The 18,520-nt window shown below is 38.1% G+C and overlaps 1 protein-coding gene across 3 annotated transcripts in view; it reads left to right on the forward strand.

Annotated features, from left to right (window-relative positions):
* Positions 1 to 18,520, forward strand: part of LPIN1 (lipin 1) — a 750,916-nt gene that overhangs the window by 208,187 nt on the left and 524,209 nt on the right. For all 3 annotated transcript variants that reach the window (XM_044082232.1, XM_044082237.1, XM_044082244.1), the window contains exon 3: positions 15,718 to 15,813. In XM_044082232.1, the coding sequence (XP_043938167.1) occupies positions 15,718 to 15,813 (96 nt within the window). The remainder of the gene's footprint in view (positions 1 to 15,717; positions 15,814 to 18,520) is intronic.

Raw genomic sequence — 18,520 nt, forward strand, 5'->3', positions numbered from 1 at the left:
GGCATACTCCACATTTTGCCAAATAAATGACAAATTTGAATTACAATTACCTTGTTTTGAATCTTATTCTAGTTCTATTGACATTGCTCAAAACAATTCTTTCCTCCTCATTTATTGCCTGACACTGGCTACTACTACCACATTTCGTTGTGTTCTTCTTAGCACTATCAATTCCTTTCTACATTGTTCCTCTTTCCAAATGCATCTTGATATTACAACCCATCTGGTATACAAATGTGGATTTAGGACCCAATATGTCCGCTATGTCTTGGTCCACCATCATAACATATCAATTATTTGTTAAGATATCCTTTATTTTGTTAGTATGTGGGCCATACTGTAATACACAAGCTCTATTATAGACCCCTTTGGTATCCGTGTAATCAGTGTCAGACCTTTCCGTCATGTTGGTAGTCCTCCCTTTACTATTTGCCTCTATTAATGGGGTGTGTTTATGTCCCCATTCCTTGATGACCTAATTTTTCACATCTTTCATCATATTTCTGTTGTACCCCCTTTCTTTAAATAATTCTGTGATAAAATCCAGTTCTTCCCTCATCTCTTTGTATTCCGAAGTCATCCTAATGGCTCTAATGCACTGTCCTTTATATATATTGTATAATAATTTTCTGGGATGGCTGCTAGTATATTCCAGATATCCATTTGTAAATGTGCTTTTCCTGTGTATTCTGGACTTAAAACATTTGTCACCATTGGATATGAATGTCTCCAAATAGGCTACACCTTCTGTGCTACTGGTAGAAGTGAACTTGAGAAATTCACTACTTTGCTTTAAATAGTCCAAGAAATTGTTTAAGACTGCCTGATTATCTTCCCACAAGATGTATATGTCATCTAGAAATCGTGAATAGTATCTAACATACTTGTAGTAATCACCTTTGAACACTACTGTCTCTTCCCAATCTAGCATAACCAGGTTGGCAAATATGGGGGCACAAGCTGCCCCCATAGCCACTCCCTTGGTTTGTCTGAAATGTTCACCTTCATATAATATGTAGTTGTGATCTAGGACTAACGACATCAGTTTAAGAATCAAGCAGACCTTATTCCATTCAAGGTCACTATATTTTCTAATACTATTAATGAAAGCTTCCATACCTTCCTCCTTGGGAATACATGAAAACAAATCTACAACGTCAGTAGTGACGTATACAAGTCCTTCCTTCCAGGTATCAACAGGATCATTCTTTAAAAACTCCCAAGAGTCTTTAACCATATGTGTAATCTTTCCATACTTATGTTTTAGCATAGTGTCCACAGCAACTCCCAACGGGAAGGTCTTAGATTTACTACCCAAAATTATAGGACAAAATGGTGGATTACAGACATTCTTGTGTATCTTGGCTATCCCCACTAAAGTTGCCAATTTGGGATGTTCTACTTTAAAAAAGTTGTAAGTGCCTTCTGTAATCCTTCTATCAATAAGAAATTCCTCCACATACAAATCTATGCGTCTATGCGCAATGTTGATTTCATTAATAGAGACCATCTCATAATTGCCTGATAGATGTAAGATCTTGTGCAATTTAGAGCTGTATTCCAAACTGTCATATATAACTACACCACCTCCTTTATCTGGTTTCATTACCCAAATACTTTTATCTTCTGTCAGGTCTTTCAAGATTTTGATCTCATCCGTAGTCAAATTACTTCTAGATTTTTTACCCAATAACTTGTTCTGCAACTGGTAAATCTGTTTAGTTACCAATCTATCGTATACCAACACATTTGGATGCATGGGAGGAACATAACTTTTTCTTCCTAAATATACTTGCACCACTTGTCCTTTGTTCAGTAACTACTTTAGTATCCTTGAACAGGATAGCTAAATTGAGTTTCCTGATACATAGTTTGAATTCACTTAAACAATCCACTAATCTAAAACATGTAGTGTGAATATATTTCATTCCTTAGAGAGCAAATCAAAATGTGCTTTTTCTGATGGGAGATGTGTGTAATTGTATACATTGAAGTTATTATAACTAAATATAATACCTTCTGTGGTGATACCCTGATCTATATGTAGGTCCTGATGGTTGCAAGGTATACAGTTGGACTCTTCTACCAATACCTTCCTTTTACCCCATTCACTGGATTGTACCTGTATGTTCTATCCACTTGATGTGAAGAATTCTTCCATTTTCCTTCCATTTCCAATCTATGTGCTTTTTGAGTTTCCAGCCCTGATAAAAATTTTATCTGTCATCATGGTTGTAGATATCCACATTCTCATATGTCCTACCAGTATTACTACAGGTGTCCTTAACATAATTAGCTGTACGTTTACTTTCTCCCTACTGGTAAGCATGACCTTTGTTATACTGTTCAATATCTCTTTTGATCTTTTTACATTTTTTGTTATAGATCTTCTGAGTTTTGTGATCAGCTGTCTCGAATTGTTTTACATACAATTTCTCCCACTGTGGAAATAATAAATCATTAAGAATTATTTCATTCAATCGTTCTACTTCTTTCATACATTTACACAATTTTTCATCATTAAATTTAATTAATAACTGCATATACTGAAAACCAAATTGATCGAACAGTTGGTTAAATTCACATTTGATATTATCAGAAATGTCAACCCCCATGGGGTGCATGAAAATCGTAACCCCAATTTTGGAATTAATGCATTTGAACAAATATGCATTATCCAATTTTAAAGTATTGATAGAATTCAATTTTTTTCCCCAATGTAAAAATGAAATCTCTCAAAGTGCCCTTCTGTGTGGATGGGTTAAACTGCTCATTGCTAAAATCACTGTTCACATTATTAAATGCACAATAATTATCCAAAAACTTCTTTAAATGAGCTTCATTATTAGCCCCTCATCTTTCCCCACTTTCTGTGGCATCTCACTGAGCACTAGTTTTAACAGTACCTTTGTCAACTGGGTCCTTGGCATTAACATTAAAATATGTTTTCATAGGCTGCGACCTCTTGGGCTTGGTGCCTGTCCGTTTCACCTCTTCGTTTTGTTCCCCAAAAGAAAAATCAAAGGTAAAATCAGTTATGCCCAGCTTACTGTTGTTGCAAGGTTCCGCTTGAAACTGAGAAGCGGATAAATCAATGGCCGTAGTATTTTTATGTCCTGTACCCTGTCAGTTAGGAATCTCCGGTGAAGATGTCACCACATTAGAAGCCTCACTGGGTCTACATGGACCATCAATATTGTCTATCCCATACAATGGAGTATGTCTAATGCCCACTATGCCATTAAACATAGGTAAACCACTACCGTGATTGAAAATGGTAGTGCAAGTTTCTTCATTAGTAGTACCTGCAGCATTAGCTCCAATTGTAGAAAAATAGGCTAAAAGTTTGCTCACATCACCCCTGAGCATGGAAACTTCCGCCTGAAGTTTCCTAACTTCTTCTTTCCTGATAGATGAAGGAACAAACAAAGCGTCTCGGTCGGCTCCATGGCATTCCACTCCAGAACCAGTGAAGCGTTCCTGATAGATGAAGGAACAAACAAAGCGTCTCTGTCGGCTCCATGGCATTCAGCTCCAGAACCAGTGAAGCGTTCCGTCAACAAAATACCTGGAAACAACTGAAAATGAAGAGCGCTGACTCCACGGACTCGAGAAACGCTCGCTTCCCAGATTCAATATCCAAAACACTTGAAATGGTGCGTATAATGTGCAAAAACGCATCAACCACTAGAATAGTTGAAAAGTTTAAAGTGACAAAGGGTGGCGCACATGTTATCTCTATTTTTATTCAGTTTTTATGCTTTGAGATTTTATTATACTATTAACCTTACATTTAACAACAGGACGTCTGGCAGTGAAACTATGGTTCAGGTGACATTAGGTGTAACGCACAAGGTATTTCAAGTACAGAATCTTTTGTGCGCTTAATGCATATAGATTTGGCACCAAACAGAGTATTTAAACTGCATTTACTTTTTATGGTTGTTCTGATGAAACTCTCAGTTGTGTGAGTGAAAGCGCTTAACTTATATGGAATATTAAACAAAGATTTTTTTCAACTATTCTAGTGGTTGATGTGTTTTTGCACATTATACGCACCATTTCAAGTGTTTTGGATATTGAATGTGGGCAGCGAGCATTCCTGGAGTCCGTGGAGTCCGCGTTCTTCATTTTCAGTTGTTTCCATAGCGTTCTTCATTTTCAGTTTTTTCCAGGTATTTTGTTGACTGAATGCTTCACTGGTTCTGATAACATTAGATTGGTTATCGTCATGTCCCTATTCATTCTGATTTCAGATATTTCTTAAGGTTTTGTGTGTCTGGATTACATTATCAGTTCTCTGCCATATCCTTTGAACTGTCCACTGAACCAAATGTGTTCACAAAGTGTCTTGCTCCAGTTATAGCTCATTGTAGGCTCCAGAGTATCCACATTTTCCATATTTAGACGACTTTCTTATTTTTGCAGAGTCTTTTTTAAAGTGTCAGGAATCATAAGTTTTTCTTGACTCCTTTACACAGGATTGCATTCCTAGGATGTCAACTAGACACCTCGAGTCAAAGACTTGTCTTCCACAGGAAAAAAATTGATCTATATCTAGTTCTGTTTTCTAAGGTTTTCCACTCAAACTTCAGTCACTGCGAGGGAATACATCAGGATTTTGGGTCTCATGACTTCCATGATTCTTATAATACCCCTGGCAGGACTCCACATGAGAAAGGTACAGTGGTATCTGAAGTCTCCTAGGTCCCAGCACCAACACCCTTTTTCTTTTCAAATCCCAGTAATGGGGCTTGTCAGTAGAGAAAACAGATATCCATAAATCCAGGTATCCCCTTCTCCATACTCTTTTCCAAAGCAGCAAGTCACAACAGACACCTTGGACTTGCTTGTGGAGCAGTTTCAGGAAGAATAAAAGTGCAGGGTTTGTGGGACACAAAGGACAGAACCAATCACATCAATTTCAAAGAAATGTTTGCCCTGATCAAGGCTGTCAACTCTCTGAATAATCTTTCATGTCCAGGACCTCTTCAAGTTGTTATAGCCAATTTCACAGTCAAGTGGTTGATTAGCAAGCAAGGGGAAGCCAGGTCGTACACTCTTTACAGACTAGCTATGTTAGCTTGGGATATAGCTTCACAAGGACAAGGTTTCTTTGAGAACAAATCCTGTTATGCCTGACGTGGTTCCAGAGTTTACTTTTTGAGCCACTCTGTTAATCTCCTTGTATTGTTTCCCAAACTTAAAACCAAGGGAGCGAGAGAATCTTGCACATTCTGGATGTCTACAGACAGATCAGGTACTACTTGGACAGACCTAAATCCTTCAGATAAGCTATTCAGCTATTTGTTTCCTGTGAAGGTAAGAAGAATGGTGTTGAAGCCAAAAATTTGCAGGTGGCTGTCGCATGTTATTTCTTTCTACAGTTCTCATCATAGCAAGTCACTTCAGACAGAGTCAGGGCTCAGTCTATAAGGGCTTTTGCTTATTCTGTAGCTGTTTGGTAAGTGGTACACTCTAGAAATATTCTAGAGACAGAAAACTTGTCCTAAGTACATGCTTTTACACAGCATTTCAAACAAGATTTTCTTCAAGGTCTAGAAAGAGTTTTGCTAGGACCATTTTCCATGGGGTCCTGGATTCAATTCCTTCTTCCTCCCTATATGTTCCTAAGCTGTGGCAATCTATCCAAATAACTTGGGTTACTGTAACAGTGACCTAATGTTAAGCATACCATAGTCACGTAATAAACTTGCCATAATAGCAGATGTTCAAATCACTGTTGCAATAGTAGTCCCCAACCTCCATCCTCCTTATTTGATGCATTGGTAGGGTGTAGATTTATATACCCTTGTGTTTATAGCTACATATCTTTTATACTGGATTTTCCTTTATAGTATTTTCCTTTCAAGGTTATAGCCATCTTTCCGTCTTGAGGCAATTGAGGCAAGAATACAAACAAAGCTTGGCACCCAAACTGCTCCTTGTATGTGTCTCGGTTTGAGCCCCCAGCAGTCATGGTACATGGAAGGTTCCCTGAAGCTTTGAAGGCTGTCTGGTCATATCCTTGGCAGGATATAACCCAAATACCTTAAGATGCTGCAACAGTGATCTAAACATCTACTGTTATGGCAGGTTTACTTTCACAGCCGTCTATTTCAATCTTTGTCTAGCTTGTAGAGTAGTTTTACTCCTTGGACTTAAATGCTGTTTGAATTGGCTAGTTCATAAGAATTTGAGATTTGTGTCCTAAAAATAAACTTTGTAGTAACTAGCACCTCATCCTTTGGCTTTCCAGGCTGTATGCTGCATGACTTTAAAGCCCTGTCTTGTGTTCCCTAAGGACAGGGTACCCATTATATTATTTTATTTAACATTTGTTGACTGGGAAAGTCTGACTAGCACAGAGCCTATTTTCCGCACTGGACCAGGGAGAAATGCTACAGATGCATGGCTTTGAAATGTGAGAGGAAACCAGAGTACCTGGAGGAAACCCACATGAATGCAGGGAGGACATGCAGACTCAGCACAGAAGGCACACCAGCTGAGAATTGAACCGGAGAACCTCTTGCTATGAGGTGACAATGCCTTTCAGGACAGTTTCACATTTCTCCTGAAATTTACTTTTGAGCCTCACTCAGCCAGTCTGTTTATCTCCTTATCTTTTTCACAGGAGCAAAATACAAATAAGAGTACATTCACCACACCCTGGATGTGCACAGTCTGTGACAGATCGACCTTCAGAGGGTCTGTGAGCTATGAAGAAAGGTATAGTGTTTGAACACTCCTTTCAGAAGCACTTTTTTCCTGTACTACAAACCACTAAAACCACTTTGTGATGAAGCCTTCTCAGCAGATCCCAAAGTAAAAATGGACAAATCTACCTTCTTATGTGACAAGATGCTGTGCTATATCTGCTAAATATTATAACCAGCTCCAGAGTCTGGAAACTTTGGCAATTGGGAAATCTTACAATAATTCCCATCCCATAGACTGGTGGCAGTGACTCTGTACTGATATAGGGCATATGGACTTTTTATGAACATGACATTCATTCATTTATTTATTTTATATGTGTTAACCGGGTTAGTCCAACTGGACCCAGAGAGCCCTTTTTTCAGCAGAGACTCAAGGAGAAAAGGTCCAGGAAAGTAATTAAAAAAATAAGAAAAAAACTAACAATTCAAGTTGTAAGATACTTAGTACAAAAAACAGAGAGATGTACAGTACGAATATATACAAGGCAAAAGTACAGTATTTTGAGAATGCAGTAGCAATATGTTTGATAAATTTGTTTAGCATTAAGTTATTTACAAGGAATGTAGCAATGTCTAAAAAAAATGTAGTGTAATAAAGATTCATTTAATAGCATAGGTACCAACTGCAGAGAGAGTAATGCATGTACACAGTTTAGGTAGCTACCAGGCAGATGTGGTAATTGAGAGAAGAAGAAAAATTCATTAGGTAATTTCCTGGCAAGTACAGATCCATGCATGTTGGAAATAAATTTTAGTTGCTTTTTGAATTCGACACTTTTGGTAGTGGAGTGAAGGGACAATGGAAGTTTGTTCCATGAGTATGCAATTGAATGACTGTAAAGTATTTTTCCAATATTGTTGTTTGGCTTGGTCACCTGCAGAAGGTTTTGTTGTATGCTTCTGAGATCATGATTGGGTGCGTAGGGTGTAATTATGGATGTAAGGGCAAGGCAGGAGTTGGGCCTATTTAGGATGTGTGCAATTTGTAGTTGTGATATTCGAAGCATGTGGGGGAACTCGGGCCATCTTAAGCTTTTCAGGGATATACAATAATGGGATTTGTCACTTGCTGTCTGTGAATTTGGTTATCTTGTTATATGTGGTTTCTAGTTTGGTTAAGAGATTTTTTCGGGGGTTAGTAAGTATGGGAGCAGCATACAGCAGGTATGGTAGAATAAATGTTTGAGCCAGTATAGGTCTAGATTTGTTGGATATATATTTGTTGTTGCAGTATAGATCACCTAGTTTTTTATTTGATCTTTTGCTACAGTTTAAGATGTGTAGGTTGAATTTTAATTGGTCGTTTATAGTATTGCCAAAAAATTTGGTGGTTGAGTCGGTGGTGATAATTGTATTATCTAAGGATGAGATGGTGAAGTTGTCTTTAGCTGGATTGAGGTTTTCTGAAAGGAAAAAGAGAAGCTTGGTCTTTTTGGGGTTGAGAAGCAGGTTGTTTTCAGTTAGTCATTGTTCTAAGTGCAGAGATTGTTGAGTGACAGTGTGGAGATTTTGTATATTGTTGGAGGTGTTAATTGTGGAATCATCTGCGTACTGTATTAAGGTAGAGTGAGGGCATGAGACATGAGGCTATTTGTTAATGTATTAAAAAGTAGGGGGCCCATGACAGAACCTTTGGGAGCCCCGCTCTTAAAACGGAAAGGGGAGAAGGATGTTTGCCATCTGACAAACTATCTATTTGAGAGGTAGCTGTTAAACCAGGAGGTAGAGGGTTGTAGGTTGGAAAGTTTGTTCAGGAGGATGGAATGGGAAACCGTATAAGATGCTTTGATTAGGTTGAGGAATAGAGCTGATATGAGTTTATTATTATATCTGGCTTGAGCAGTGTTGTGTGTGAAAGATAGGAGGGCACTGATAATACTGTGCGAGCATCGAAAACCGTGCTGTGCTGGTGTAATTAGGTTTGCCTGTAAGAGATGGTTTAGAATTTGTCTATATATACGTTTTTCCAGTATCTTGGATAAAGGGGATAATATGGCAGTAGGCCTGTAATTTGAGGGTGATGTAGAATTTCCTCCTATGTTTGAGAAATAATAGAGGGAGTTTGTCGGCTGATGGGGAACGGGGTTTGAGTTTGTTAAGAAGTGATCTGATGAAGGAAGTTGCTATGGATGCTAGGGAGAACGAGGTAAGAGATGAAGTGGGAGGTGGAGTCTTGATATCAAGAGTTTCTGGTTTAGTAAGCTTTTCTATTTTTTCGATGAAAAAGTTAAGTAGGGTTGCAGCTTCATTAGAAGGTTTGTTATGGAAAGGGTTTGGTGAAGGGTTCCCTGGAGATGATAATTTGTTTGAGCGCCAGAATTTCTTTGGGTTGGAATGTGGGTTGCTCTGAGATTTTTCATAACAATTTTTTTTGTCTAGTAGAACCCACTTTTTTGTTTGGTTGCAAAGCTGTTTTATATAAGTTCAGGTGGAAACTTGAGTTATTTTTTCCCATGCTTTTCAGGCACACTCACTTGTTCATAAATGATCGAGTTGCCTGGTTTAGCCACGGTACATAATTACATTTTAGCCTAATTTTTGTACTGGAAGCCAGGATGGTAAGGGTTTCTAGGAATATATTGTTGAAGCTTTGGACAACCTCATTAGGGGGTAATGCATGTATGAATGACCAGTTTACAGTGGACAGTAATTCGTTTAGGGTGACAGGGTAGTAGTTTTTAAGGTTACGAGACTCTCTGTATTGGTGGCTGTTAAGATTGGGAGAGCGTCTTACTACTGAGGTAGGGAGGTGGTCACTAAGGGAGCTAGATAGGGTGGAAGCGTTATGATAGCACTAGGGGTTGGATGCTAATATCCAATCGATGACCGAGACGTTATGGGAATTTTTTTGCTGGTGCGTGGATGAGGTGATCAGCTGGGTAAACCCATAAAAGTTTATAGAGTAGCTAGGGGATGCAGTATTAACAAGGGTCCAGTCAATATTCATATCCCCAAGGATGATGGTTTCATAATGAATGGATATAGAAATCCAAAAAAGAAACTGCTAGAGTCTGGGAATGTTTTTATGTAGATTGCTGCAATGACAATCTTTTTGTGTTGATTTAGGTTACAGGATGCTGTAAGTATTTTGGCAAGACAGAAATCTGGGATAGCTATTGAGAGGGGAGAGAGCTGGTCAGAGTATAGTATAGCTTCTCCTACACCATTTTGTTTTACTTCTATCCAGTTGAACAATATTCTAACCGGAGGAAGAATTTCACAGCTTGTAATATGAAGTTTTAGGCATGTCTCAGACAGGGCAAGTATATCTGGGTTATATTGAGAAATCCAGGTGTGAAGGAGGATGCTTTGTTTGACAGCATTCATTGACAAAACATTTTTTTGGAGGCTTGTGATCATAATGAATTATGTGTTAGGCAGTTGGAAAGGATAGCTGCTGTATAAGTATGGTTAGAGTGCTGTTGACAAGGGCCAAGGTTGGGGTGAATATCACCAGATAAGAGTAGTGTTGTGTTTTGAATTATTTGTAGGAAGAAATATTTGCAAAGAAACTGATGTTTTGTTTTGATGAGAAATTGAGCATTCAATATGTACTTGTGAAATTATATAGTGGTATGATTAAAGAGAGAGGGAGCAATAGGAGTGGAGTAGTTATTTGTATGGTGGGTGGTGAGATGAGAGTGTGGGAGATGGGGTGGTAAACAGGTGAGGAGTATAGTAAGTGGTTAGTTATGAGAAAAGAATTAGAAATAAGAGGGAGAAAAATAGAGTTTTGAAAGGTATAGCCATGATTTAGTTTCAGGTCAGAAAGAATTAAAGGGTAAGAATTTATTTAAAGTTAGTAGAAGAGACCAGGATTGATTGAAGGAGTTTTATAAAGTGAGTGACTGGAAGAGTTTAAAAGCAGGTAAGGCTCAGGAGGGGTGGGGAGTGGGTGTTAGAGTTAATGGTGATGTGGGAGTATGAGTAGAGGAGAGGGGGTGTCTATTGGCTAGTGTGGAGGCAGGGCAAAGGTTTAGCTATAAAAGAAATTGTCATGGATGAGTGGGAATGGGGGTAGGGTAGGGGAGAGGAGTAAGCCTGAGTGCAGTGTGGGTGAATGGAGTGGGATGAGCCAAAAAACAATCATGAAAACCAAGCTCAATTCCAGGTCAGTGTATTGCAGTATTTTCCTAATAACTAGAAATCAATGCTACTAATCTAGTACAGTGTGATAAAAAGGACCACCACCTCTATAGGGAAAAATAATACAAGTGTGGGCTGCAGGTACATAGGTAAATCTTTTCCAAGAGAAAGAAAGTAGTTTTAAGTAATTGACCTAGGAGTACAACAGGAGGAGTAAAATGGGGGGGGCAGTAGTGTGCGCGCTTACAGTAAAAGGGTATAGCAAAATGTCTTCAGTTTAGAGGACAGATTAAATACAACTCTTAACGTACACTAGTTAGCTGAAAGCACTTAGCGTTCCACCGACACAGGGTCTCACAGTGCAGGGCAACCAGACAGCCGTTGGTTCATTGGAGGTTGGCCAGGACACAATAAAACTTTTGCTGAGGGGACTGGAAATAAAAAGGAAAAGTAGGTAAATATTAGGTCTGAAGTTTTAAAACACTCTAATCAAAGACGATATAGAGGATGCAGGGGAGGGCAGCATACCTTGTAAGAAATGGCACAATTCTTTGAGCAACACAAAATGCAAGGAAAGCAGAGAACAAAACAACCAAAAGGTAACTGCAGTTGATACCAAGCTAATTTGAAATTAAATCTTCCGTCAGTTCTTTTTTTTTTTTTTTTTGAAGCCCAGGTTTTCAGAAGCTGTCTGTTTCCCAAGTGTAACAGTTGCTAAACAGACTTTGTCCATGTGTATTGCTTTTTTGCCACAGAAGGCAAACTGGCAGTTGAGCAGTATGTGTAGGATTATTCCACCGGAGAGGTTGCTGCATTCATGCTACACATTTGGGACATGTTTTTGTACCTCATCCACACTGCATGCCTTTATGAAGCACTGCGGTTTAGTCCATTACTCCAGGGGGTATCCTTTTTACTTTGGTGCATTCCAGCTCTGCATCATTCCTTGGCACTTCATTACCTCAGGTATGTTTATATTACTATGCTTTTGTCTTTCATCCCTTAGTAATTTTGTGTACACAGCTTTGGAGTTTACCCATGTGTTCCACTCACTGAAGAGGGTTCTACAAAGTAGATCCACTTCAGCCAGATCCTGGGAGCACTGCCTGGATAAGTAACTTACTTAAAATGGAAGCTGTAGATGTCAAATCATGGACAACAGGATGAAGCTTGCTAACAGCTCACAACCTTAATTCTTTGAACTAGCTGGTGTAGAAGATATAGATGATGTCCTTGTGCTCACCATGTGAATTGATCATTGAACAGATCCTCTGCAGTGGGTGATTTTACCCACAGTGCATCTCTGTTATGTGGAACTCTTCAGCTTTATAATTTTGTATCCCTGTTTCTGTTTGTGTTCTTGTATTGCTTGTAAGTGTTCCTGTGTGTTATATAGGATTTGGGCAATAGGAATCATTTGGTGTCCCTCGTGCCCTGAGCATGGGAGGCTAAGATTTTACCTTTGTGAGAAGACTACAGGAATAATATATCAACAGTGTTACTCTCATAGCAGAGGGTTGTTGCAGTCTCAGAAATAAACTTGTATATATTATTTTGTTTGGGAGGTGTGATTGATGATTTTTAGTTTTGTACTTCATTTATGGCTTAGTACATTGGTTCCCAAACTTTTTCAATTCTCTGCTCCCTTGTTGAATCCAGGTTTTCCCAAGGCTCCCCCCCCCCCCCCCCCGTCAAACTGTAAGAAATATACTTTGTGAAATGTGTTTTTTTTAATTAAAAGGGTTAGTAAGTTATTTATTCTCTGGATGCAAAGTTAGCGTGTTTCTAACTGGTGCCAGAAAACTGCATCATACACTAACTATTCTGTGGTGGCTCAACATACAAGTCATTGCAGCACTGCTAAGTTACCAAATTTTTACTTATTTGGGAATAAAAACACACTTGGTCCAGTAGATGTAACAGCCTCCAAATAAGATGCGTTTCTCATCAACTTCAATGCAGACTGACATGACCAGAACAATTTTATCAATAGCTCCAGTCTCATATAAATTAGCATAAAATGAAAAAAGACTATCGTTGTTATATGTTTCAGTTACATATGCATGTGTTTCACATCTTTTTCTTTCCCTTGATTTGGTTCATTAAAGTCTAAAACTATCTTATAAATGTCACTGATCCAGTCCTGGTGCCAGACACCACCATGAGCATCTTTACAAGCAGCAAGCACAATGCTTGAAAACTAGTGTCCATACAAAAAAGAAAGCCTTTAATTATGACAGCAGCAATGGCAGGCCCTCTAAATGAACGAGTCTACAGTCAATACACCAAATGCATATCTGGGAAGTACATATCCAACCAGAAAGTTAAATCCTAGCTTTCATACAGTTAAAACAATTAAAAATTGAGTAGCTTGCGCAGTTTTGTTACATACACATTTTTACAGATGATATGACACTGTGTGTGTGTGTGTGTGTGTGTGTGTGTGTGTGTATGTATGTATGTATGTATATGTGTATATATATATATATATATATATATATATATATATATATATATATATATATATATACACACACACACACACACACACACACCCACACACACACACACACACACAGACACACCTGTTTGAATTTCACTCTCACTGTTACACAGATCACTGAATCAAATTGCTGACAACCATTTTACTGAAATGCCATATAATCCAATTCCAAATAGCTGAAATATCATATAGACGTAATCACCCAAGAAAAAAATCTTTCAAAAAAAAGTTTTTGCATGTGGGGGCTTTGTCCCTCACACACCCCTTTACTTAAATATACTAACTCCATTGTTGCAGAACTGTGGAAAAATGTGAAAATGCCACTCACATGAAATCTCAGCCAGTACTCAACTGGAAATTACACCAGCAGTGAGTATGTACAGGTAACCCAAAGTGCATTTTTCATTTACTTTTCATATTTATACTGGTTGTTTTACAAAAATTGTGTGCAGCTGTCCCATTCAGTGAGACTGACTGATTTTCAACCAATTAATCATTCAAATAAATGCACTTTTAATCATTTTGGCTCAGTGGTTTTGTCATTCAGTGAAATAAGCATTCGACCAAATGCCAGGAATATATACCTATCTATATATACACACACACACACACACACACACACACACAAACGTAAACAGAGATAATACAGATGTAGAATAGCCCTTAATTTCTCACCTCCACAATCAGGAACACATACAGAAATAATCTGGACCACTTTTCAAAATATTAGCACCATTAATTTCAGAAGTCGACACAATACGAGAATGTAAATCATTATGCATTAGTAAAAGAAGTCTACAACTCCAATTATTGTAGTAATTTATTAAATATAATCCATCACTTATTCTCTCCAAACCTCCAGTTTCAGGAGAGGAAGAGAGCAACATTTTGAGTCAAAATCATGGACAGCTGAGAAGTATGAAGAGATAAAACGTATAGTCTTGCTAAGGCATTCTAATACTTCTACAAATGAGGAGTGAAAACATAGCTATTACTGAGCTATAGGTAACGAACAACTGTAACATCCATTTGCAACATTGTTTGCCAAAAGCAGCTATTTAAAACTTAACATTCTAATTTTTATTTTCAAAATTAGAGTGAACAAGCTCTCACCAGCAGTCAGATCCAGATCCAACAATATTTTACCCAGAGCAGAAGTGAGCTGAACAAGAGGAAGCACTACTTTGTTTTGCATGCCTGAACCTGACTAGCAACTTGGAGAGACTGACGTGCTCACTGCAGCCTCCATCTTTCTTAACCTACCCTGTTATATCCTGTTCGCTAGGATAATTAACTATAAATAAACAAAAAATCCCTCAGATGACTAAATTGTTTCAAGCCATGGATAGAACAGATCTCTGTCGCTACTATAATCAGCAACTGTTACAGTACATTTCAACTTCCTGCCATAAAAAAATGCTAACCTAACCACACCTCCTGCTTTGACACATAATGACACATAGGCTCTGCCCAGACGGAAGTTCCCATTCAATAACCACAGATAATTGTAAGCTAGGGTTAGCTGCTGTCCTCCTGTGTAGCCTATAACCTTTAGGGCAGCCGTAAAATAAACCACAAACTAATAAGCTTAGTAACTAAGCTTATTAGTTTGTGGTTTGTTTTGCTGCGCCCCTGTGAGGAAGCCACTGCTCCCCAGGGCGCCGCGGCACACACTTTGGGAACCCCTGGCTTAGTAGTTGAAGTTTCATTATGTTGCTTGAGTGTCTTAGGAGGACTCAAAATTTTTGTATTCAACTACATAACATTTTAGCTGCATTTCTGTTTTATTGATTATAGTAATGTGTTTACTGTATTCTACAAGGTTAGAATAATGTTTCTGCTTCGAGCCTTTTCATTTATATGTAGTTCTTCAGCAGTACCTGTAACTTACACAAGCTGGTTAAACATTCTTTGCTTCGGTTCTTGATTAAATGTTTTTTTTAATTTATTTGCTTATAAATTGTATTGCAAATTATTATTGGGTTTATGTTGCTAATTTACTAATTATGAAAATCTATCTAGGATTTGGCCTTTGACTTTTCTTTGATAAAGTCATAACTCTGCATTTTATTATCGTATAGAGGGATGATTTGTTCACCCATTTATTTTCTGTATAGTGTTTTCGTAGCTCTATTCAGAAAAGATTTTAAGGGATGTTATTTAAATTTGCTTGCCTATGTTTCAGCTAAGAATTTAAGTAACATTTGCGAATTCATATCTGTATGGCAAGAAAAAGTAATTTCCCTGTTGTTAATACATGGGAATAAAAAGTGGTATGAAAATATCTGGCTATCAAATATTGGCTGCTTTGATGATCGTTGTATGCTCGAATGTCATTCTTTCCTTCTGTAGTATCCATTTTCTTGCAAGAATTATTGTAGTAACTTAAATCACAACTTATTATTTTAGGTGGACATTGAAATCAACTGTGAACCAGTGGGATTGCACATGAAACTAGGTGAAAATGGGGAAGCATTTTTTGTTGAAGAGACTGAGGATGACAAGGTAAGGGAAGCTGTCCCTGTGTTATCGCACTACAGCTAGTTAGGTAATTGTTTTGTTTGATTTTTAGAACTGCAGGTATATCTACAGAACTGGCAGTATATATTGTCTGCTGGTAACGGACATGTGTTTTCCTTTTTTACAGCTATAGTCCCATTTAGAATCATGCTGGTCACTGTGTTTAAAACAGAATGTTGTTGCATGTTCATTTTATGTATTTTTCTATGTATCCCAAAGAAAGGTCACCGAATATTACTAAGCTGGGTATAAATTATGTGACCTCCATTACATCAGGAAGTATCAGAATTCGGCACTAAGGTATAGTAACTTGTTTGGGGATTTTTGCTTGCAAGGGTGACTGTGCTAGACAGAGAGAGAATTGAGAATGATGCAAGTGTATTATTTATAGCAGACATCTGAGATTAGATTTGGCATCCTCTGTCGTAGGACGACTTTTGACCTGGATTGTGAAGTTTCTTACCAACCTGCTGCTGACAAGAAGACATATACCAGAGAACTTGAAATGTATTTCATTGACACAAGGTTTCCACAACCACAGTAGAAATCAGAATGTTGGCTGTACTTTGCTATGGCCATGGCATAAAACACAAGCAACTTTAATTGCAGTTCAATTATATTTCAGTGCTTGACCTGAGTGGCTTGTCTGAGACATAAACTGGAAGTTAAGGGTAGCCCACTGACTTGAACATAAGCTGTCAATCACAGATGCTACAGCTAGGGTTCAAGAGCTGGTTCCATTGATGGACGGCTGAATTATAGCATGTAACTTGTATGTAAAACTTTTAGTTCACTGTTCAGGCTCTCATTTTCATTAAGTGTTGCTCATTCTCCATCTCATGCTCCTGTTTAAGTCAGTTAAATGTTTTACTAAGAACTCTAGTCTGGTGCTGCGGTAGCGTTATCGCCTCACAGTTAGATGTTGCCCGTTCGATTCTCAGTTAGAGCGTCTTCTGTGTGGCGATATGTATAAATGGGAGTTCCTTCATTGAAGGTTGTGCGTTAGGCCTGGCAAGCCAGCACATAAAAATCTACCGCCAATCATTAGTGGACCAGAGTTCCGCTGTGGCGACCCATAACCGGGAAAAGCCAAAAGACACAAACAAACAAACTAAGAACTCTAGTCTAAAATAATTTCATGTCAAAAGCCTGGTTTATGACCAGACTACATCCTTGTTAACATAAGGGCCTTTAAGTCACATATACGTTTGGGTGTATAGTGCTGGAAAAGTGTTTCATAATCCATTTACGGGTTCTGAAACCAGATTATGGTACAGTTTGGTGTTCTGTTATGCTCAACTACTACTTCTGATGGAGGTCTGTCTTAACAGGACTGTTCATCTTTCCAAATGGTTGGCCTCCTACATCCATAATAGTACCTTGTACTTTTATCATTCTTCACTCGTCTCCTAGTGCTTGTATATTTCTTCTCTGCCCATATTATAAGATTTTTTTACCACAGAAGAACAGTAACGTTGAGATCCATACCCTGGTTATGGCTAACTACATGTCTTTGCTTGGATGGTGGTTTTGTGACATACTGTCTTCCTCTAAATTTCTGAATAAATGCTTTTGTCTTACTTTATATAGTAATTTATTATGCTTGGCTAAAACAAAAGTGCATATGCATTACTCATGAGTTATTTTCCTGTTACCAGTTTTTGTTTTTTGTAAATTTCTCCTCAGAAGGCAGCCAATGCTTGTTTTGTTAAACTATGATGCTAGAATTAACTTTTATCACCTTCAATGTTCTTATGATTGATGTTTTAACACATTAGCCAAAATTCCAGTTAATCCAAACACTTTTGTACTGTTTGACTTGAGTTGTTGGTATAACTTGACCAGTTTATTAACAAGTGATACTTTGACTTTAGAAATAATTCCATTGAATAGACACTCTACTTTCTTATTATGTGCCACAATATCCTTGACCTTTCCTCCCTAATATATCCCCTTCTTGTACACCTCCATGTGTTTAATCGGGCCTGTATCAGCTTATCGAAAGTGATAACATCGAACGCTGGTTGATCAACCACTAAAGGGAAAAAAATTACTGTTCCGCAAAAAAGAAAATAAAGCACAACATAAAGTGGGGGGCTTCACCCCCCTCCCCCACCCCCCTACTTAAATATACTAACTCCGAGATCGCACCATTGTGGAGGAAATGGCAAACTCCCAACAATGGCCCAATGATTTTTTTTCCCTGGGAAAAAAATCACTGTTCCGTGTCTTCACTGTTTTGGTTGTTCGACCTTTAAAGGTTGATCAACTAGCGTTCGATGTTATCAGCTTTCGATAAGCTGATATAGACCCGTTTAATCAGCCTTCTTTAAATCAGACTGCAGTCACTGTCCTTTTCTTTAAATCTTTTCCTGCAAATGCATTTGTGTTTAGAGATTTCTTAATGCTGACTTACAGCTATGCGGGGACTGAAGGAACTTCCACTGTAATCTTCCAGTGGCCCCCTTTTGCTAGAGCTGCTCCTTTTTGGCTTTGATTTATACTTGCACATAAATAGCTTTAATAAAGCAGTCCCTGCTCACATCAACTATATCTTGAGAAAATTGAAAAAAAAAAGCAGTTGCACAGTGGATTAAAGCTCCAAACATTTAATAAGCTGCTTCCTGTAACCAGAGAGTATAAGGTTTGATTAATTTGCCTCAGTTTGCCTACTGTCTGACTCTGAGCAAGT

Source organism: Protopterus annectens, chromosome 1.part1 (genome assembly GCF_019279795.1).
Source record: "Protopterus annectens isolate FY-2018-M chromosome 1.part1, PAN1.0, whole genome shotgun sequence".
Taxonomy (NCBI): Eukaryota; Metazoa; Chordata; order Ceratodontiformes; family Protopteridae; genus Protopterus; species Protopterus annectens.